General features: G+C 27.1%; 1 protein-coding gene across 1 annotated transcript in view; it reads right to left on the bottom strand.

Annotated features, from left to right (window-relative positions):
• The window catches only part of LOC105848430 (uncharacterized), a 59,037-nt gene that overhangs the window by 10,823 nt on the left and 23,930 nt on the right, over window positions 1–24,284 (bottom strand). Inside the window, exon 4 of the mRNA XM_065786634.1 lies at window positions 8,120–8,432. Coding sequence (XP_065642706.1) covers window positions 8,120–8,432 — 313 coding nt within the window. The remainder of the gene's footprint in view (window positions 1–8,119; window positions 8,433–24,284) is intronic.

Raw genomic sequence — 24,284 nt, 5'->3', positions numbered from 1 at the left:
TAGAAACATGTTTGTTTTTTTTATTTTCTACAAATAGTTGTGTGTAAAAAAGTTTAAAAATAGTTTAGATCTAATAACCGTATTCACCAATCTTTTTAAAAGTAAGTATCCTAAAAGTTATATACAATTATGTACTTAAAATTTTATTTCCAATGATAAAAATCAATGACGGATCCAGGATAGAGGATGGGAATTATGCATCCCTCCACCCAACAGAGAGACGCAAATATGATACAAAATACAAAAATATTTCGACATCACCTTCACACCCCCACCCCTCCTCACGAAAAGTTCCGGGATCAAGCATCAAGAGAGAGTGTGATGAAAGCACCAGCCAAAAAAGGAAGAGGCAAGATCAATGATTTTTACCCCAATGTTAATGATATTGCAAGAGGGAGAAAATTGGGTTCCTAAATCATTGAAAATGTTTATGATGTTACTGATTCCTTCCAGTCAGAAACGGTTGAGTATGAGCCAATGTATCATACAAACTTCACGACCGAAAAGTGTCATTGCGCCAGTACTATTCAGAGTTGCTATCATTATTGAAAAATTTACTGAAAAGTAAACAGCTTACTTGACATTTCTCGCGAATTGGGTTTTCAATCACTCCACCTGAATTGTGTCGTAAAAAATTAGCAATTAAAGAGATGGGCTGGAATGAAATCAATAATCACAAAGAAATAAGTAATGGATTTAATCAATGGATAACTGATAATGTCAACTACATTGTTGCAATATTAACAAGAAAAGGTACTTTTCATGGAATAGAAATAATCACCATAGAAAAAAAGCAGGTTGGATTGTTTGGTAAAGTTCATGCCACAATTTGTAGGATTATCACAAGTCCATGGAGTAATCAGGAAAAAAATTAGAAAGGCTTCGATTGGAGGTTTTATTTTGTTTTGTGGAGAAACAAAAGAAAACACATTTGCTGACTTGAGGTAATTTTTTTCTTTATAGCATAGGGTTGTTAGTCGTAGAAAGATAATTATCCTACTTAATATTTTTATTAATTTCAGGTATAGTAAATATATTGGTTTAGCAATTATAAATAAAATAATAATGACAACAAATTAAATAAACTTTTCTAATGTGCTAATTAATTAATGTGCTAATCATTATCCCGATTATTGAAATATATCTCATAATCTAAAATAGTTATAATGGCCTAAGTTAACAATCCACTCTTTTACTTTAAACTTCTGATGTTGTTGCTAGAGCTCAAACAGTTAAAAGAGTTCTACAAAAACACAACTACATGTGGCGATCTGCTTACAAAAAAACGTCTCAATTGATAACATCAGAAAACCAGAAAAAACTGCTGCTTAGCTTATAAAATTTGGTCTATGAGCATGCGGCACAAAAATAAAATAACGTTGATTTAAGAAAAAATTAAGTAATGCTAATAAGAAAATTAGTTTAAAAAATGGATCCAAATTGTTCTACGTGTAGAACAAAACATGGTAATGGTAGGATAGGCATTTGGGGTTACGTGAACAATAAAGGTGTCGGTTGTTTCAAAATATTTAATGGAAGGCTCGATTCTCAAAGATACTTAAATATATTGGGAAATTATTTAATGCCTTTCATTGATGTTTTCCCAAAATTAAGACTTGCAAGCAGTTGTTTGAAGAACACAACAGTCAAACAATGACCTGCCATTAGTCCAGATCTTAATTACATAAGAGAACTTGTGGTCTGGATTAAACTACAATTTTAGTAAAATTGTAAGATATGGACCAGAATTAGTAATAAAGTTACTGAATATTGTTACAAAAGAGATTACTCACAATTTAGTGAACTCTATGCATCTCAATAAATGCTTAAAAAATAAAGGATTTTCAACAAAATATTAACTCTTTATTTTATATTTTCTAAGTATTTTTTTATTAAAGTTTGTTAATTTTATTTTGTGGTTAGTTTTTTTTTGGCCACTTTTTTTTTGTTGAAAAACTTGTTTTAATTTTAATATTTAAGGTTTTAACTTTTTTAATGCTTTTTATTTTATATTAAATTTATATTGTGATTATTTGATATATTTCAACAACAACAAAAAACTTTTTCTAAAACTAGTTTATAAAATATTTTATTTCACACTTTCATACTAAAATATCATGATGGATTATTATTATAGGCCAATACTGTATATATACAGGGTGCGTAAAAAGTTTCCGCAATTAGCATTTACGACGTAAAAACACGTAGAACTATCTTAATGTACCAAAAGTTTAAACATTTATTCTTGATAACATACTAAACAACAAAAACAATTCAGATCTCAAAAAGTCCTCCTTTCGCCTTGATACACCCCCTGAGGCGCTTAGGGAATGCTTCAACCGCGGCGGACGCCATATCATCGTCAAGAGTGGCCCATTCTTTTTCGAATGCTTGCCGTAGAGAGTTCAAATTTAAATGACGAACAGCTCCTACCTTGACCTTCATAATTCCCCAAATGGAATGGTCGAGGGGATTTGGATCTGGGCTGTTTGGAAGCCACTCTTCTCGTGTGATGAAACCCGGAAAATTGGCTTTGCACCAATCCTGGACGACTGTTGCTTTGTGGGCTGGGGCGGAATCCTGTTGAAACAACTAAAACCGCTGTCCGAAGTGTGAATTGGTCCAAGTAAAACCTCTGTTGTCAAAATATCATCCAGGTAGTTTTGAGCTCTGATTTTCACTCCTTGATCGACAAAAACCAATGGCATCTTGCCTTCTCCTATAATCGCTCCAAAAACCATCACTGCTTGGGGGTAAGCTGTCTTTGAAGCAATTCGACCTTTCTGGTTTGCTTCTTGAATATTTCCAGCAATTATCCGGTCATTCTGATGGTTCACGAACTGCTCGACAGTGAAGAGACACTCGTCCGTGAAGAAAATTGTCGAGGCGTTCGCCGGCTTTTTGAATCGCTTGAGAAGCTCCTTGCAACGGGCCAAACGAGTGGCTTCATCCGATCAGTAAGTCCGTGAGCTTTTTGAATTTTGTACGTGTATTTTCCGAGCTTTTTGTGGACAATTTGCCAAACTGAACCTTCCGAAATCCCTTCATTCTTGGCCGTTTATCTCATCGATTGTTTTGGGTTGTACCGAATCTTGTCGCAGATTTTTTTGGCGATTTTACCCGAAGTTGCAGTTTTTGGTCTTCCAGAACGTCGACGATCATCAATGAAACCAGTTTTGTCAAGTCGCTTCAAGCAATCGTAAACCGCACGTCGCGGTTCAGAAGACGAGTGATCTCCGATGCTTTCTTTTTCTCTATAGCTAGCCTCTCGATTGCCGGCCGCAAATCTCAAGATTTCGTCATGGAACCTAAAAACTTCAATATTAAAACATATTCAAAGATTAGAGAAGAGCATAAATAAGGCAGAAAAATAAACGGTATACTTTAAAATAAGGGAAATAACGTCGTTGCTAGAGGAGTGCAGGAACTTTTTACGCGCCCTGTACATATATATATATATATATATATATATATATATATATATATATATATATATATATATATATATATATATATATATATATATATATATATATATATATATATATATATATATATATATATATATATATATATATATATATATACATATATATATATATATATATATATATATATATACATATGTATGTATATATATATATATATTTTTTTTTTATTATTAGAGCATGGCATTGAACGGATAAAGCAAGCATTGAACCACAGATTCTGTATATATATATATATATATATATATATATATATATATATATATATATATATATATATATATATATATATATATATATACATATATATATATATATATATATATATATATATATATATATATATATATATATATATATATATATATATATATATATATATATATATATATATATATATATATATATATATATATATATATATATATATATATATATATATATATAGTTTGTTGGCTTTAGGAAGAGCGGAAGGAAAAAAGTGATTCTTACGCCAACACATACGTCACTTTTAATTACTTTTGACTTTCGTCCAACATTTCCGTGCTGGACGAAAGTAAAAACCATTAATTTAATTACAAATTAATCGTTTTTTAAAAAAACCACAAAAACGCAAATTTAATTGACCAGAATGTTTTTAAAAACATTCTGAATGTTTTTATAACATTTTGAATGTTTTTAACAATATAAACAATGTTTTTATTTTTATTTTTTTTAATAAAATGTTTTTATTTTTATTTTTTTTAATAAAATGTTTTTATTTTTATTTTTTTTAATAAAATGTTTTTATTTTTATTTTTTTTACTGTAAATCATGCGCGGAGTGTTGCTACATCGACTATCTTATAGCCTGACTCGCAAGGGAGTGCTGCTACATCGACTGACAAATAGCCTGACTCGCAAGGGAGTGCTGCTACATTGACTGACAAATAGCCTGACTCGCAAGGGAGTTCTGCTACATCGACTGACAAATAGCCTGACCCGCAAGGGAGTGCTGCTACATCGACTGAGGGTTTGGTTGGGGCAGGCAGTCTATCATTATTAAAAAAAAAAAATTCCGGTCTTGCATTTTAATTTTTACTTTTTGTCAACATAATATCGAAAAAACTTTCGGACAACATCTAAGGGTTCTATATATATATATATATATATTGTTGTTGTTGTACAACATTAAAATCAGAATCTGTGGTTCAATGCCTGCTTTATCCGTTCAATGCCATGCTCTAATCAAAAAATTAGAGATCTGTGGTTCAATGCCTGCTCCATCCGTTTTTGAGACATGGAGCAAGCATGAACATCCTAGCTAAATGCTCCCCTACGGTGCTCTGTGAGCCGACCTTTTGGTCTACTTGGAGCAATTAAATAACAACACAAAATAGGTGTATATATTTTGAAATACATTTATACATCTTGATCTAGTTTAATCTGTAACTAAAATCTAAAGTTCTTTACTTAATCTTTTAAAGTAACCATTTGGATATAAATTTTTGATCCAATTCTTCAATAACAGTATTTTTTTTTTAAAAATATCATTTGATACCAAAATGATGTGAAAATAATAAAGTTTGTTGCGTGACTGGAAATGACCAGACAGTTCAACATTAAATCACTTTACAGTAACTTAAGTATTAATTTATCTATCGCAATTAGTGAAAAAATAGGTACCATATATTTCTTAAATTGTAAAGCACATTGTTTTATTTTATACAGGTACATATAACTTTGAAAAACTTAATTGGATTCGACGACAGAATCTATTCGCGACAACGCTAGGAAATTTGTCCAAATTTAGCCAAAAATCGCAAAAAGCGTCACTTCGAACAATTGACGCAAATACTTTTAACAAGAATAGAGAAAAAATATAAAAAAGTTCAAATAAATATGACCACTACGCCACTCATAAACCACTCCGCATTAAAATTAGTTGTCATGAAAAGTTTATGGGATTCGTTATATATATTTAGATAAATATATATATGTATATATATATATATATATATATATATATATATATATATATATATATAATATATATATATATATATATATATATATATGTATGTATGTATATATATGTATGTACATATATATATATATATATATATATATATATATATATATATATATATATATATATATATATATATATATATATATATATATATATATATATATATATTGTGAAAAATAAATTGGTTTCCACAACTTTAAGTTTCATGCTGTTGCAATTATCAGGTCAGATACAAGTATAATTTTTTCGTTAAAAAATAATATACTATTGGAGAATTTACGTAAGACGATACATAAAAAACTTAACAGAAAAACTATTGCTTCCATTGCTTATATCTAATCCTAATGTTGTGGTAGCTTAATAGAAATTAATTTTCGCAACATTATTTGAAAATTAACTCTGTTTTTTTTTATTTAGTAGCTATTTGACATTTTTATACAGTAAATTTATTAATTTTCGATCGGACAAAGTAAACATTTTTTTCGTTGTGTTGTTGTAAGCTCTTTTTAGGACAAAGCAAATTAATTTAGGTGTTTTTTTTTTGTTTTTCCTTTATTTCTCATATATATTTTGAGAAAGTTGTTGCATTTTAAAGTTTTTTTACTGTTAAATGATTGCTTATCGTTTGCATATGCATTTAAATGTATCAAATTAAAATTTAAACAAGTATAAGCAAACGTCATCAGCAATAATGGTTACGTTTATACAAATACATTATTTATTAAAATAATTAAAAGTATAAATTGCACACTCTCATATCTGGTGCAATACCTGTCAGCTTTCTCTATGCTACCTTTCTAACTCGATTTCTTTTGACTTTCACTCTAACTTACTATATTCTTCTTAAACTAATACACTCTTGGTCAGCGTAGCGGGTGATAGTGTTCTTTAGTGAGCTGAAGTTGTCTTCGTGTGCCCGAGTATTTAACCCTCTTATGGCAATTAGTTCGAAGAGGATAAGCAACAATAACCATGAAACTTAGAGTCATCAAAATCAAGTTGTAGGCATAGATTATTAAAAACAAAAATTGCAAAGTGAAAAATTCGTTTGACTTATTTTAAAGGCGATGTAAATTACTATGACCTTGCTAAAGTTATTAGAGTTTTGTTAAAAGTTTTTTCAGAATTTCGTCAAGCGTGGAGAGATTTAAGTGGTAACAGAGAAGTATTTGTTAAAAGTTTTTTGTCATATAGGCAAGGTACAGCTTTAACAACAACTTATAGATACAGAACAACATCGATAATAACTTGCAGTTGTTTCAGATTTAGTCCAGTATTTGGTATCATCGTTCTTGTTATCAAAGGTTTACAAATAAACTTATTTTAAAAAAGACATTGACAAGAGTTGAAAAAAAAAAAAATAACTAAACATCAAAAATTTTTATAACAGAAATATTTTAGCTTAAATAGATTCTAATAAACTTTTTATTTTAAAAAGAAGAAGTAAAAGAAATTTATCTTTAGAATTTAATTTAAATAAAAATCAAATTTTGTTAATTTGCTACCAAGAATATGGATCATCTGTAAGAAACCATAGATAAAATACTATAATTCAGCTATGTTATTCTGTCTTTTTTTAACATTTTCGAAGTGATTTACATTTTTGAAGTGATTTACTAGGAAATGATTTTGTTAAAAGAGTAATTTCTTATACTATTTTTGTGAAGTTTTTTCTTGAATGATTAGAATATATTATACATTATATTTAATAATCTATTTTATTTATAAAGATTTGTAAAAGTATCCAAAATCCAAATATTTACTCAATCATTTGCTTACAATGCTGGGAAATTGTGACTTGCTGCTAAATGTGAAAATAAAACAAACATTATAATGCAAATAGGTAGCAATTAGCAATGTTTTTCTAAAGATTGTTCTGCTAATAAAGTTTTCACGTTGCTACAAAGCATATGTAAGCTGTATTTAAAACAATATTGTTAAAAATCTTCGCATCTATAAAGATTTATATGAATTATTCGGTAGAAAAGTAATTGAAGATTGCTAATATACAATATAGAAAATGAAATACTTACTGTAACACTTGTACCAGATATTTACAATTATCAATTATAATAACAAATGCAGACCATAATGAAAGATCGACAGAAAACAATGTTTTAGTAATTATATATAACAAAGATCCAAAATGATCTGTTTGCGGAAAAAAAAAACACGTAAAATATTTGTCTGCCTTGCATTTGGTAAGCGGAATACATTCGATGTTTGTTTTACTTTATAGCTGAAGCTGTGAAGGCAAAAAAACCTTTGCAAAACAAACTAATGTTCTAGTCATAAAAAAAGTTTGCGTTGCTCAGATTTTTGAAAAAGTGCAAAAAAAGGAGTTTAGGTGAAAACACTCAGGCGGAGATGTGTGACATCAAAAGCTAAAATGAAAATGACAACAACTATATGATTTTTTTAAAGATAATTTTTGAAAAGTATATATCCTGTATATAGTGAAGGTTATTTTACCAGTTAGTTTTTAGCTGAGATTGTCATAAAAGTAATTAAAACTTTAAAAAAACATAAAAAGTTTTAAACTATATGTTAACATACTACTACCTGTTAATATAACAAAAAAAGCTATAAAGTTACTTTTGCAAACTAATATAAATTCTAACCTAAATTAATTTCAATGTTATTACATTCATCTTCGGCATCAGATTTATTACCAAGAAGCCACAACTGATTTTTAAATGCTTTCTTTCGTTGACCATCAGCTAAAAGCCATCTTGGCGTTTCTGGCATAAATATCATTAAAAAGCTTAACAGAATCACAACTAACCCAACTATAGCAGAGTAGTAGTATTTTATGGTCCAATTAGATAATTCTGCAGTCAAGGAATATAAAAACATTCCAAAAACTATTGCATGATTAGTAATGGCGCCCATTGTTCCGCGTAAACGTGCTGATGATACTTCAGCAATATAAACCTAAATGAAGTTTTTTTGTCAACATAGATACTTTTGCAAATTCATGTAAGCTATACTTCAATAAATGCGTAAATACATTTTAAAAACGCATTGAACGTGACTATTAACATATCAAAATAGAAGGTTTCTTTATTTAGACTGACTCGGGATTTTTGGTATTAAGTTATAAAATACGTTTATAATGGTACAAAAATCGGTACATACATCTTCTTAAGCATCAGATTTAATAATGATAATCTAAAGGAAAACTGGAACGATAGAAAATTTCCTGTGACAACTGTCTAGAAAAGCTGCTTAGTTAAACTTTTAAAATTTAGTTTTAGTCTTCTTATATTATTGTAACATTAATGAATGTTAAAATCTCTTACATTTGCTTTACCATTGTAGAAAAAAACATCTACTTACACAACAAAGTGCACAGTGGGTCAGAATCTTCTAAAAATAGTAAAACTATTTATGGGTTAAATTCGGACATGTTTAGAGAGGATTTTTGAGCCAAGGATCTAATTTTTGGGCTCCAATTTAAATTTGGAGTTGTTATAACCACACAAGTAGTTATTTTAGAGGTTGTCAATGGTTGTCATTGGGTCTCTTGATGCTTTTTAAATTAGATGGGACATGTTGTTTATCTAAGTATAGGTAACTGCTGTCAGGGAATTTAAATCTGAGCATATTTGGTCTTTAAAAGTGGTCAAGACTGCTTAAATGATAATTTTAGTAGTGGTCAAGAGTGGTATTGAGATAGACATAGAACATGTCCTAAAGGACATGTTCTATGTCTTAATATAAGTAATTGCGGTCAGGGAAATAGAATCAACTCAGTAGTTTAACTCACACCTAGAATCAACTCAGTAGTTATCACCTCTGAGTTGATTCTAGGGGTGGGTAAAGATGGTCCTGGAATATCCCGATGTTTTTCTAATAGATGATACATGATGTATGTCTAAATATAGGTAATTGATGTCAGAAAAACTAGGACCACATTTCATGGGTTCATGGGTTGTCAAGACATTTTCGTGATTTTTATTAATTTTATGCACTAAATATTTTTGATATGGTGAATATAAACAAATAGCGTTCGATAAAGTTAAACTTTGTCAACATTTTTTTTATACATATATAACAATCTAGGTAATAAAATAAATTATACATTAGAGCATTAAGAGCCCCTAGGCCCCCTTAGGTTGATTAGAGTCTTTGACTTTTCCTTGGCTCCTCCTTATTCTGGACACCTTAGTAATGTAGCTGCAAAAAATTTTCATCATAAGATCATAATTTGTTTGAGGCCTGGAGACTTTCATTGTGTAGTGCTCTCTGTTGTTTTAGTTTAAAACATTAATGTTATGGTGACTATTTTTCACTATTAAATTACTGTTTTTCCATTTTATGGGCGTTATTTAAATAAACAAAACACATTTAAAATATTTAAAATATAATTTTCTTCTTGAAAACGGTATTTTAGAAAAGATATTTAGACGACATTAAAACTGAAAGTATTAGATGATTAGTTTTCTTGCTTTCAACGCAACGAGAAATTAAAAAAACAAAATTTCTTGTAGACTGGCTAATTCTTACTCATTACTAAACTAAACTCCTCTTTTTACATAAATAAATCCTTTTTGCATACGTAAATACAAAAAATAAATAATCCCTTCAGTGACGGATCCAGCATTTTTGATGTTTGAGATAACTAACTTCCAGACATGGAGCAACCTCCAAGCATTTGTATGTTTATACATAAGTCAAATAATGATGCTTTGCAAAAGATTGAAATGATTTTGAGGCTGGGAACAAATAACCCCCAAAATTTTGTCACCCAATTTACTCCCTCCACTCATCCTAAACGTGAGGGCAACATGTTGATAAAGTATTTTTTGTACTATTTTTAACTAGACTTGTATTTATCAATAAATTTTAAGTTTCATAGTATTATCTCTCAGCGTTCAAAAATTATAACAGTATAAAGTTTAAACCCCCTTTCAATTTAAGGGTGTTACAAATTTTATATGGTCATATGTTTTGAACGCTGAGAGATAATACTATAAAACTTAAAATTTATAGATGAATGTAAGTCTAATTGTGAAAAGTATAAAGAATGTTTATCAGCTTGTTGCCCTCACGTTTTGAGTGAGGGAGAAATGAAATTTTTTTGTTTATTTGTTTCCAGCCTTTAAATCCTTATTTGCTCCCTCCTTTTTCATAAAATGTTCCATAAGTTTTCACTATAACATTAAAAATGCTATTTAGAAAAGATTTCAACTTTATTAAAATTTGATTGAAGATTTTTTATCTATATATGAAAATGTAGTTTTAAGTAGATCACATGAGCGGCCTAGTGCGGTCTAGTGTTTTTTGGCATGTGTGAAGGTATGTTTTAAAAAAATGTTGCGCATTATAAGGGGTGTTATTAAGTAACACGTTTGAAAAAAGCAAGCATAAAAATAAATTTTCATATTTCTTTTTCTTATTTTAATAAATGATGTCAATGAACTAATATAAACTTCTAAGAAATTAAAATGTTGTAAAATTGCCTTGCATATGTCATTTTTGTATGATTTTTTAAACCAATGTTTGAAGAACAAAATATTGCCATTTTTGTAGTAAATTTAATATAATATAATGAGCTCAAAATTCATAGTAAGGAAAAACTTATATCAGTTTTAGAGTGCTGTGGGTCTCTAGATTAACTTACAAAAGAAATTACTCCAATATAAAAGTTGGTTTTAAAAGGTTTTGCTCACCTATGGCCAATAGTTAGTTTTTAGACAAAATTAATAACTAATTTAATTTAAGTACTGTGTTTAACAAATTTAGATTCTGTGCTTATCTTATTTAATATGTTTTACGTGCTGAAATATAACTAATAATTATTTCAATTACATAATTACTCCAATCTGTTTTGTTTCAGATTTTTTTCCCTTTTGATTTCGGAATTTTTAAAATAAAATCCTAATTTCAATTTAATTAGAATATTTGAGGTTAACTATGTTTTTCTAAAAAACCGTATTTATAAAAATCGTGGTTTTGGTTTTATTAGAAAAAAAACCCGCGGTTAACCATGGTTTTCGGTTTTTTTATCTTAAATGATAAAACTTATGTAAGTTAATCTTGCAATATTTATTAAAAACGTTGTTATAACAAAGTGTTCTAACATTATGTTTATATTTCGAAATAAAATTTACAATGACTTATTTTTATTGTGAAAAAATCTTAAGATTTTAATGATTCATCAGATAATCGTGATCTGTATTTTGCGCAGAAACTAATGCAGCTCGAAAAAATGCGTTGGACATTGGTTAATGTGGACTTTTTAGAGAGTATCTCATTGTTAATTTTTAAAGATTTTTTGTTCTTTTGCACGTATTTTAGTACAACAAAAACTCTTGCTTAAGCCGTTTGAAATGATCTGTAAAAATAGGCAAGTGTGTGATCTTCATCCTGAAGAAAAACCAAAAAGCTAATACGTAAGTTTTCCAGAAAAATTTAAATTTTTTTTAATGGAACAACCGAAGGATCTTTTCTTTCATCAACACGTTTTTTTAAATGCAAACTGCAATAAAAATGCGTTTTCTGCATTCATAGCAAATAGTTTTGCAAGCATGAATTTAAGAACAGTATCTGCTGTCGATAACGTTGCATCTTCTTGGCTAAAGAATTCCACTGCTAATTTTGCTGGCTCTTGAGCAAATGTCTCAAAATCTAGTTTGATGGTTACATCTAGAACATTTAATTCAGTAAATGTCTGGAAAAAACATTTCTTAGTTTTTAACTAAGGCGCAGTCATTGAAAAAAGTTAATTTCAACGACTAAGAACATCGAGATGCAGTTTGATTTTTTTACCAAATTCCTCAGTAACTTTCTTCTGAAAAATTTGATTACAAACTGATGACATGTTTATGAATTTCACAACACTTTGTGCATTCATCAAAATTTCAGGGTAGCCAACATTAATCTAATTCTTTACTGAGTCAAAACTAAAATTAATATTGTAAAATTCAAGTTCATCGTCTTCTAAATCACTGCCCGTTTCCGTAGGAGCTGGTGCGTTTGTATCTTTGTTTCTTGTATAATGTGTCAATATACCAAGATGATTAAAATGAAACTGGTCAGCAATGTCAGTTAATTGCATGAGCTTCTTATTATTTGATGCTTATTTCCATCTTGAGTAGAACCTACTTCATCTCTCTCCAATACAGACACAAAATGAATTTAAATGATCACTAATATTTTGTATTATAATAATTTTGCGTGTTTTATTCAATATTAGAACATTTTTTTTTTGGAATAATTATATAATTTTGAAAAAAAAGGACATATTAAACTTCCCAGAAAATTACAAACTAAATAATAAAATAGTTAAAAGTTTATTTAATATAATTAAACAAAATCATAAATCAACTAAAAACTTAATTACTTACTAATTTGATTTTTTTATACCTTATATTATATATTTTTTTATACCTTATATTATATACCATTATACAAAAAAACCCGCCAAAACGTTTTTAAAAACGACGGTTTTCATTTATATAGTTTTTGACAAAAATTCGCAGTTTTCGGTTATCAGGTAAAAGCGATGGGAAACCCAAGAGGTTAATTAATTACTTGATCAAAAAAAAACAGATTGTGCACAGCAACTGCCAGACTGTGATGAAAGTTAAATAAAGTGATATTCTTAAAAAAAATAACTTTTTGTAGATAGGTGTAGGTATCATGACCTTTCTAAACTGGATTTTATTTTTTTTATAACTCAAAACTGTTTTTACTGCAACTAACTAAAGGGTTTTTTTTTTCAGATATTCGAAACAACTTAAAGTTCAAAAAAAATATTTTAATTTTTATTTCTTTTCAAACTTAAAATTGGTTTTATTCGTAGCACTTTTTTTAATACGTTTTGAAGTATATTTGCAGCTGATTATTTTCTTGCAATAATAACAAAATATGAATGTAAATTACCTCTTTCACAATTAAAAAAAAAAAAAAACCTTCTTTCACATGGAATAACTGAAATGTAAAAGTATAAGTTGGTTTTGAAAATTTGCATGCAAATATTGCACAACATTTGAATGTTTTAAATACATATATATATATATATATTTTTTTTTTTTGTATACATGTATACTTTATTTAATAATAATAATATAAATATATATATATATATATATATATATATATATATATATATATATATATATATATATATATATATATATATATATATATATACATACATATATATATACTTATATATATAATATTGTTTCCTTTAAAAGTCCTTTTCGTTGTGCAACCGTGATTTTTTTGATATTATTCGACTTTGATTGATAATAAATTAATGATTGTTTGACTCATTTCAATTATAAAAAGTGTAAATTGATGAGTATCATATTTTCTTTTGAATAAATATAGATATTCATAAAAGTATCAATCGATGCGCTAATCATCTGTTTTTTTTTAACACTTACCTTATAATCTAAAATAATTATAATGGCCAAAATTAACTATCCACTCTATTATTTCAAAATTCCTTCAGAATTGCGTTTGTCTTTGAGTAAAACTTTGAAGTTAATGTTTTATTGCTGAAATGTTCATGTCTAATTAGCAACTACAACATTTCAGCAATAAAAAAATCAAAATGACTGAAAAAACAATTGATAAAATTACAAAATGTAAAATCGTAGCTATGAAAGAACAAAACATCTCAATGAGAAAAATTGCGAAACATTCAAACACAACACATCCAACTGTTAGCATAATAATCAACCGATATCATGAATACAATGCAATTGAAAAAATTCCGCGTCCTCGAAGACCCAGCATTTCAAATGAAAGAAATGAAGATTTACTTATTCGCTTAAGGAAAAAAAAAAGAAAGTTATCATCTACCGATCTCAGTCGAAAATGGCAGGAAGCTAGTGTTTGACAATTAGTAGAATACTACAAAAACATAATTACATGTGGCGAGCTGCTTGCAAAAAACCCCGTCTATCAAAAAAACATCAGAAAGCAAGGAAAAACCTGTGCTTAGCTAATATAATTTGGTCTAAGAGCATGTGGCACAACGTTCTTTTCAGCAATGAAATGAACGTTGAGTTTGATTCAAGAAAAAACCGAGTAATGCTGAGAAAAATGCCACATGAAAGAATGCGCCCAGATTGTTCTATGTATAGAAAAAAACAAGGCAGTGGCAGTATAGGAATCTGGGCCTGCATGAACTACGAAGGTGTCGGTTGCTTCAAACTATTTGATATCAGGCTTGATTCTCAAAGATTTTTAGACATATTGGATAATTATTTGATGCCTTCTATTGATATTTTCCGAAAAGACACAGGAATTATCTTTTAACAAGATAAAGCTCCATGTGATACTGCTAATATTTGCATGCAATGGTTTGAAGAAAACAACATTAAAGTCATGTCTTGGCCTGCCAATAGTCCAGATCTCAATTGCATAGAGAATTTGTCGTCTTGCTTCGACCACAATCTTGGTAAAATTGAAATAAAAGATCTGGACCAGCAGAAAGTAACAAAATTACTAAATAATGCTCCAGAAGATATTACTAAGAATTTAGTGAATTCCATGCCGAAACGGATCAATGAAGGCTTGAAAGCAAAAGGATTGTCAACAAAATATTAATTTTTTTTTTTTTTCATTTTTTATGCATTATAATTTTTTTTTGTTTTAAAGTAGTTTTGTTGACGTGGTTTGTTTATTTTAGCCACTTTTTTTTTGATACATATTAACACTTGTTTTCATTTCAATATTTCAGTTTTTAATTTTTTTAATTTATTATTACTTTATAACAAATTGATATATATATATATATATATATATATATATATATATATATATATATCATATATATATATATATATATATATATATATATATATATATATATATATATATATATATATATATATATATATATATGTATACCTATACATATCAAGCACAGAAATCAAAAATTAGATAAGAGTTTTTGCTAATTTATATATTTATATATATATATATATATATATATATATATATATATATATATATATTTATATATATATATATATATATATAATATATATAAACATATATATATATATATATATATATACATATATATATATATATATATATATATATATATATATATATATATATATATATATATATATATATATATATATATATATATATATATATATATATATATATATATATATATATATATATATATATATATATATATATATATATATATAATATATATATATATATATATATATATATATATATATATATATATATATATATATACATATATATATATATATACATATATATATATATATACATATATATATAAATATATATAATATGTATATATATGTGAATATGTGTGTAGTTTTTAATTATTTCTCATTAATAATTACGACTATATAAAGTTTTAAGGGAAAATCTCGAAAGTTTGTGGCAAAAAAACATTCTTTAACATGGAACTACTAAAATGTAAAAGTATAAATTGGTTTTGAAAATGTGTGTGCAAATATTGCACAACATTTGAATGTTTTAAATACATATGTTTTTTTTTTTTTATATACCTATAAATATATATATATATATATATATATATATTTATATATATTTATATTTATATATATATATGTACATATATATAAACATATTACTATATATATATATATAAATATATATATATATATTCATATATATATATATATATATATATATATATATATATTTATATATATATATACATATATATATATATATATATATATATATATATATATATATATATATATATATATATATATATATATATATATATATATATATATAGATATATATATATATATATATATATATATATATATATATATATATATATATATATTATATATATATATATATATATAGGAATTTAATTTTTTAGTTTTTAATTATTTCTCATTAATAATTACGACTATATAAAGTTTTAAGGGAAAATCTCGAAATACATATACATATATATATATGTAAATATTTATTTATATATGTGTTTATATATATATATATACATATATATATATATATATATATATATATATATATATATATATATAAATATATATATATATATATATATATATATATATGTATATATATATATATACACACACACACATTTATATACACACACACACATGTATTTACATATATATATGTATATATATATATATATATATATATATATTTATATATATATATATATATATATATATATATATATATATTTATATAGATATATTTATATATATATATATATGTATATATATGTATATATATATATTTATATATATATATATATATATATATATTTATATATATATATATATATCATATCATATCATGTCATAGCATTCTCGTGAAAAAGCCTTTTTATTGTGTATTTGAATTTTTTTCTTTGGGTTATTTTTTACAGCTCTTAAGAAATATTTCTCCACGTTTAGACTAGTTTAAAAAAAAAATCAAAACAAATTATACTATTTTAAAGTTTAGATTAAACATAAATTTTTTTTTTTTTTTTAGATTATCAATATATTTATAAGTACAATCTTATATATTTCATACCAAATTAATGTTGCCTGTGTGCGCACCTCACTTATTATCAAAACAAAAAAATAAATCGTTAATATAGCTAGTATTCGATTTCCAATTTATTAAGTATTGATTTCTAATTGGTTTTGTTGTTTGCGAAGGCTAGATAAAAGCTGCTTAAAACCCTCGAATATTTGTTACCGATCAGATTCTTATTTGTTAGTTACACTATCCTCTAAAATTTGAAACAGTTACAAGGCTTGGAGGAGATGTTGATGAAAAAACGCTTCATCTTTTTGGCTTCGAGTACGTTTATCATGTATCGAACTGCAGCTTTAACTAAAATACCTATTATAAGATCTTTAAATAGCCATGGAAACATATTAAATAATGAATAAAACATATTTCTTAAAAAAAATTTATTGATTAACTACTATTTGAATTGACATTAAAAACTAGTTATTCAATAAAACTAATATGTCCTGTCATATCTTCAATGAATGACTGCTAAGTTGTTATAAGAAGAATTTAGGAAATCTTTGTATTTACATTACAAATTTATATAAAATCTTAGAAACAGTTTATTATAGAATTATTTATAATGAATTTTATCACTGAACTGAATGGTGTTTGTTGACATTAGGATTATGTTTAATGAGATTTTTCTATTTTTCTTCGCTCCTTTAAAAGGCGCAACAAAAAGGTAGAAGTTACGCAACATGTTATAGTGATGGGACTAAAGGCAGAAGAAAAACGTTATTCACCATAACATAGTTAAGCTAGTTTGCATAGTTTTCAACATTACTCTCTATTCAAAACATTGAAATGTGATTAACAACTTCCATTTGGTTTAACAGCACACGTGTTAATTACAATTTTCAAATATTAATAAAATAAAGTTTATTATTTCTATTATAAAGTAAAATTTAAAAGTCTTCTCAAGTTATCATTGCTGAATGAAGTGCTGAATGTTTCTATTACTGAAAATTTCTGTTGAACGCCAGGGCATTCCTGTTGAACGCCAGGGAATCTTAAAAGTATTTTTCAAAACATTTACGCTGCTCTTTTGCAATATCCTGTCATGAGTCAGTATTTATCAATAAGTTTGTTGTTTGATGAAAATATTTTAAATAATAAAAAAAATGTTGCAAATACAAGCCATAAAATCAATTGGAGTTTGTAATAAGTAGTTTTCATAACAAATGTTTACATATAATAATAAAATTTGGCAATATGATAGTGATCGACCGGACCTAATATTTTGCTGGAACCGAACCGAAAATCGATTTTTATTATTCATAACCAAAACCGGAACAGAAAATAAACCCAAACTGGAAAAGGAACCGGAACCAAAAATCAATAGTATATGATGTTTTTCAAAGTTAATTTAGTTTCAACAAAATGCTAAATTAATAAAAATAACTAATAACAGAATCCAACAACTGGAAGATTTTCTCGACAAAAAAGAAGTTGTTTCAAACTTTCTGGGTGGATTCTGTTTTTTTCGTTTTAGAGAATATATCTAGCTGTAGAAAACAGTCTTTTAACATCTGTAGATGTTGTAGGTGGTGTGAGGTACTTGTTTGCCACCTTAGTCAAAGCTGACTTGTTTTTGGAATTTGCATTTTTTTTCATAGCTTTTCCAAAATTCAAGGCATTGAGAAGCTATTTGACTAGGTAAAAAATGATTCAACGCTTCTTTTATCATTTTGGAAGATGAATGTGCATTTGGTACGATATAAGTTTGAGATTGCGCAATAATTTTTAACATATGAACAAACGATGCGTTTTTATCATTGTCGCCAGAGAGAGTTTGAGTTATAGTTGTAAATTCATCTAGAAGTTCAAAATTGTCCATGTGAGACATGATAACGTGTTTAGCATTTTGCAAAACACCTTGAAGTCTGATAAAATACCATTTGTACTTTGGACTAGTATTACAACTGAATAATTTTCTGTTTTTTCAATTGCTAAAAAACGTTTTTCCATTGCATTTTTCATTGCAATTTTTATCTGCTGAACACTGATATCGCTTGAGGTTGTTTCCGAAGCTTTATTATTGTTGTCACAATTGGAATACAGGAACTGATGCAAGAGTCAGCACCCAACAATATTTTTGATGCCTCCTCAAAAACACTTAAAATGTTCACTACTTTTTCACAGTGGCTCTAATCTTGGACAGAAAATTTAATTCCTACTAAAGGAAATTTTATTAAAGTTGCAGTTTTCAGATTATTATTTTCTGTTAACATTTTAAAACAAAACTCGTACAATATTCTTTCCTTGGTTTAAGTGTCATTTTCTACTCAGTATAAGAAATATACTACGTATTTTAGATAGTATAAGTATTGTATGTGAAACTATATATATATATATATGTAAATGAACGGAATTTTTAATTAAAAAAATATTTAAATGTATTTTTTTTTTAATTCTTTTTTTTACTATGAGAGATTTCTTCTTTTTATATATAATATTCTGTATATTAGAATTCATATTATTTTTTAGTTTTTTAAAATGAAGTTTTGTTAAAGAAATTTTTTTTTTCCACCGTAAAAAAATAGACCTCTAAAAAGATATCTGGTTGCGCAATCAATAGACCTGTAAATTAACGTTAGGCCCCTGTGACTCAGAAATTTTATTATCAATTTGAATACTAATACACGTCACCAATATATTTACAATTATAATCTTGAATCTTAAGAGTTAAACATTGATCGATAAGTCAAAACAAAGATTAGTTATTGTTTTCTGCCACTTACTAAAAATAAAATGTATAAATATTGTGTAAACAATAATGGTTATTAAAATATTGTATATATTTTAAAGATTATTATAAATATTATATAAATACTAAAGATTTTTATAAATATTGTATAAACATTAAAGGTTATTATAAATGTGGTATATATACAAAAGATTATTATAAATACTATCCAAAGAACAAGTATAAAAATGGTCGGTGTAGAATAGACTAACCACAGTCCATTATTCCACATATTTTATAATTTGTCAAAGCTATGTTGTTACATGAAAAATGCTTCACGGAATGGAATGCAAGATTTTCCAATATTTAATTTAAATTTTGGTCGCTACTCATGCATATTTACTTATTTACTAGTCATGCATACTGGTTTAGGAAAAGAAGTATCAAAACGAAACTATTTCCTGCCAGTATCAGAGGGCCTGCCACTTGAAATCGAAGTTACTCATTTAGAGAGAGATCTTGGCGTTATTATTTCAGATGATCACAAACTTAACTCGTCGTCAAAGTATACTATGCGTAATTATAATCAAAGACTTGGACAGCAAAGAGTACTCAATTGCATTCCAAGAGAAAAATTGTTCACGAAGCGTGTTGTGTTAAATAGTAATTGACGCGAATTCCACAAATAGTTGTTGACGTTTGTAGTCTTGTGTTACACACTCACCCAATCTTCAGTATTTTAATGAGAGTAACTATATTTCTACATTTTTTAAACCGTGTTGTGCTTTAATATTACCTGACATATACAGAATTAAATAAGCACACTCAAGTTGTTTACTCGCAACACCATTATTTTTTTAAAGTTTGTGTTTGTTGGCCTGTTGTAAAAACAAAATATTTTTTATGTAACTACATAATCTGCATTATATTATTTAAATGTTTGTACCAGACGTCGGCAACCTGCTGCTCGCAAGTAATTTTTCCGACTTCTGGTATAAATATTTGATGTAAAAATTTGAATGAAATAATGTGACTCTCCAGCTCAATGCACAAATACTATTATGATATTGAAAACAAGACGTTCGTAGTTCTTTAAAAACTGGAAAATTTTTACAAATTATGACTTTGTCTCTTCCGTCTTAAACTATTGGTGACCCATTGTTTATACAAATTACCATATGCATTATTTTGTTATACTAGACTCTATTAGCACTAGTTTGCTTTTAATGTGAAGTTGGATTAGGTCTAAAGTTAAAGTAAGGAGGATTGGCACATTCATATTTTGTGACTCTGCACTGTACATAAATTATGATAAAAATACTATGATAGATATTTTACATTATCTAAAACTAGATAAATTGACGGGTACGTTGGTTACTATCGTTATCCCAAATTACCCAATGCTAACGTGACATAACTGTCTTGCAGTTCTTTGATAAGTTGATTGAATTTTCACTTTGATAAGTTGAGTAAATTTAGCTTCTATCATGCACTAGAAGAAGTTTAAACCAAGAGTGTTGAATCATTTTAACTCCTGCTCACTTCTTGTTTAGAACAAGCCTTCGTTATTTAAGAAAAATTGAAAGAAAATAAATGAATAATAAATATATAAACTAAAGAGCACGTGTTTACAAGAGCCGTATTGTATACGTATACTTTACAACTTTAAAATAACTTTTTTTTAAACAATGCATCAAAGTTTTGTTTTTAAACATATGGCTTAAAGTTTTGTCCTATTTCTTTTGGCGTATATGCAAAGCAGATTTTATATTCGCAAATCTATTAAAATTCTAAAACAACAACATTGTTTATCATGGCAACCCTAAAACAACCCCAAACGCCTCTATTGTTTAATGTATGAAAAATTAAAAAAAAATTAACAATCTAATATTTTTCTTCAATTTTTTCCTAGCTAATTTGTAAATTTTTAAATAATATAGTTTTTCACATTAATAAAAAGGTCATATCTTTACTTATAGATAAGTTTTTAAGTTATTATTGATAAAAACTATCAGTGAAATGGAGTATGGTAATGTATGATAACAGAATGGCAAAGTTTGATTCATATTACCTAAGTTTAAATTAAATTGTTTTATAAACATAAAAATCAAGTGTTTTCTTTTACAATGTTTTTGCAGCATTAAAAATATTAAAAAAAAGTTTTTCAATATAATTGTTTTTTAACACACTTTTTTTCTTTAGTGATATATGTTTTACACTTTTTAAATATTTTTTTAAATCTGTCTGTTTTTTGATCTTCCATCATTTGAAAGTGCATTGCATTTTAATTGAGTTGCAATAAGCAGTGAGTGTTTTTATTAAGCAAACATACCAATCGAGGACCATCATTAGAAATGCCGCTGCTGGCATTTTGGAAATGGTATATAGCTTGATTTTTCTACTAAATGCCAACAGAGATTAAAATAGTTGGACTGTTGTTATTTTTTTACAGAATACCGAATTCGGTACCACAGAATCACGGCCCAACGTCTGTTTGCCTGATTTTTGCTCAGTGTCACAAAATTAAACAATATATTCAGTTCAGACTCATCAGATACTTCAACATCGTAGAGCGTATTATAGCTAACAAAAACAAGGTTAAAGAAAAAAGAACTGACGTTTACAGCCAAAAAAATAGTTTGAGGTGCATGCTCTTCCATTGTTTAACTAATTACTTAAAATACATAAACTTTTTTTTGTTTATTGGAAAATAAGTAAAACCATAGTATAACATAGTACCAAAAGTATTTGTATGAGATTTTTGTTGTAACAAAAAATCTCCTTTAACAACAATTACGCAACTTCAACAAATAAGCTACATTTTATTGTCTCCTGAAAGTCAATACAATTAAAATAATGCGGAAGCATATTAAGTTTTATTATTTTTTAAAAACCCCGCTATAATAAGGACTTGTAAGATTTTAATTAATTGTATTTTTGTTTTTGCTTTTTAAAACATGCGCAGAGTGTTGCTGCTTTGATTATCTTATTGCCTGCTGCAAGAGAGTGTTAAGACATCAACTATCTTATAACCTGCTGCTCCAAGGGAGTGCTGCTACATCAACTATATTATAACCTGCTGATACAAGGAAGTGCTGCAACATCAAATGAGGGTTTTGTTTTTGTAAGCAATCTGTCATTGAATAGAAAAAAAAATTTAATTAAGTTTTTAAAATTTTTCTGGTCTATTTTATTTGCACTATCTTTAAAACTACAGATTATAGAAGAAACTTTTCTACCATGCATATCCACACTATATATATATATATATACATTTCGAACATTTATACAAATTATTGACAACCTTTTTTCATTTTAGACCAAAATATAAATCATTGTCTAAAACTAATGCAGAAAAACAGAGTAAATGGAGACGCTTTAAACCTATTTTAGCAAGGAAAAAAATAAAGAATATATTAAGAAACTCCGAGAGAAAAGAATGGGAAAAATACAGAAAGTTGCCAAAAGATGAAAAACATAAAGCTAATACAGAAAGGAAATATTAAAAAAAGGGAAAAAAAACTATGTGGAGAAAAAAAACTTCAAACAAAATTAATGAAACTATTTGTTACAGGCAGTCATAAAGTACACGTTTTTCTCTGTCATGTGCTGCTAATCAAGTAAAGACAATGTTAACTTGTAGCCCCTCAAAGCAAAATGCAGTTATTCTAAAATTAGCTGTTAAAATTAGCTGTTGCAAATATGTAGAAAGTTCTATAGAATATAGAGGAGCAACTTTCTTAAATGAAGAAATCAAGCAAAAAGTCATTGAATTTTAAGAAAATGATGATATTAGAGGTATGTCTCCTGGAAATAATGGAAACAAAGAGCATATATACCTTAGCCTTAGACACATGTACCTTAGCCTAAAGGAGACTCATGGCTTGTTTATAGCAGAAAATAAAAATATCAAGATTAGTAGAAGTAAGTTGGCAAGTTTAAGCTCATAACATGTTTTCCTTAGTCGACAAACACCAGCTAATTTATGCACGTGCATTTATCATCAAAATGTAATTCTTTTACTAAAAATGTTTTATGTTTGCAGTGCAAAAATGCCTGTTTATTCTAACAAAAGTGCAGACTCTTGCCTTCAATGCCCAGATGACCCATCATGTTGGTTTAGTGAGTTTCAGCATGAAGAATGTGGCTTCAAAATAAAGTATCAGTTGCAGTGTGATAGTGATATTTCGGAGAAAATTGTTGAGTGGAAACAGTGGCAAGATAATAAAGGAAGGATGAAGCAATTAGTTCAAAGCAATTCAGTGGTGCACTTGTACGATCATCTGTGCTTTTTGATGCCTAGCTTTTAACTCGCAGTTTTTTTAAAAGACAGCAGCGCAAAAGTTAAGAACCTGAAAAAAAACAGCACAAAAGAGGTAAGTGGAATAGCAGTGATACAAATGAATTACGCAAAAAATTACAAATTTTTTTCTCAAAATGAGGTTCAAAATGCGCACTGGAATCAACAACAGGTAACTATTTTTACTTCTGTGACTAAGTTTCAAAATTTAAAAAACTGTCATGCAATTGTTAGTGATTGTATTACTCATCAT

The sequence above is a fragment of the Hydra vulgaris genome, chromosome 01, assembly GCF_038396675.1.
Source record: "Hydra vulgaris chromosome 01, alternate assembly HydraT2T_AEP".
Lineage (NCBI taxonomy): Eukaryota > Metazoa > Cnidaria > Hydrozoa > Anthoathecata > Hydridae > Hydra > Hydra vulgaris.
This window is presented reverse-complemented; position numbering and strand designations above follow the sequence as displayed.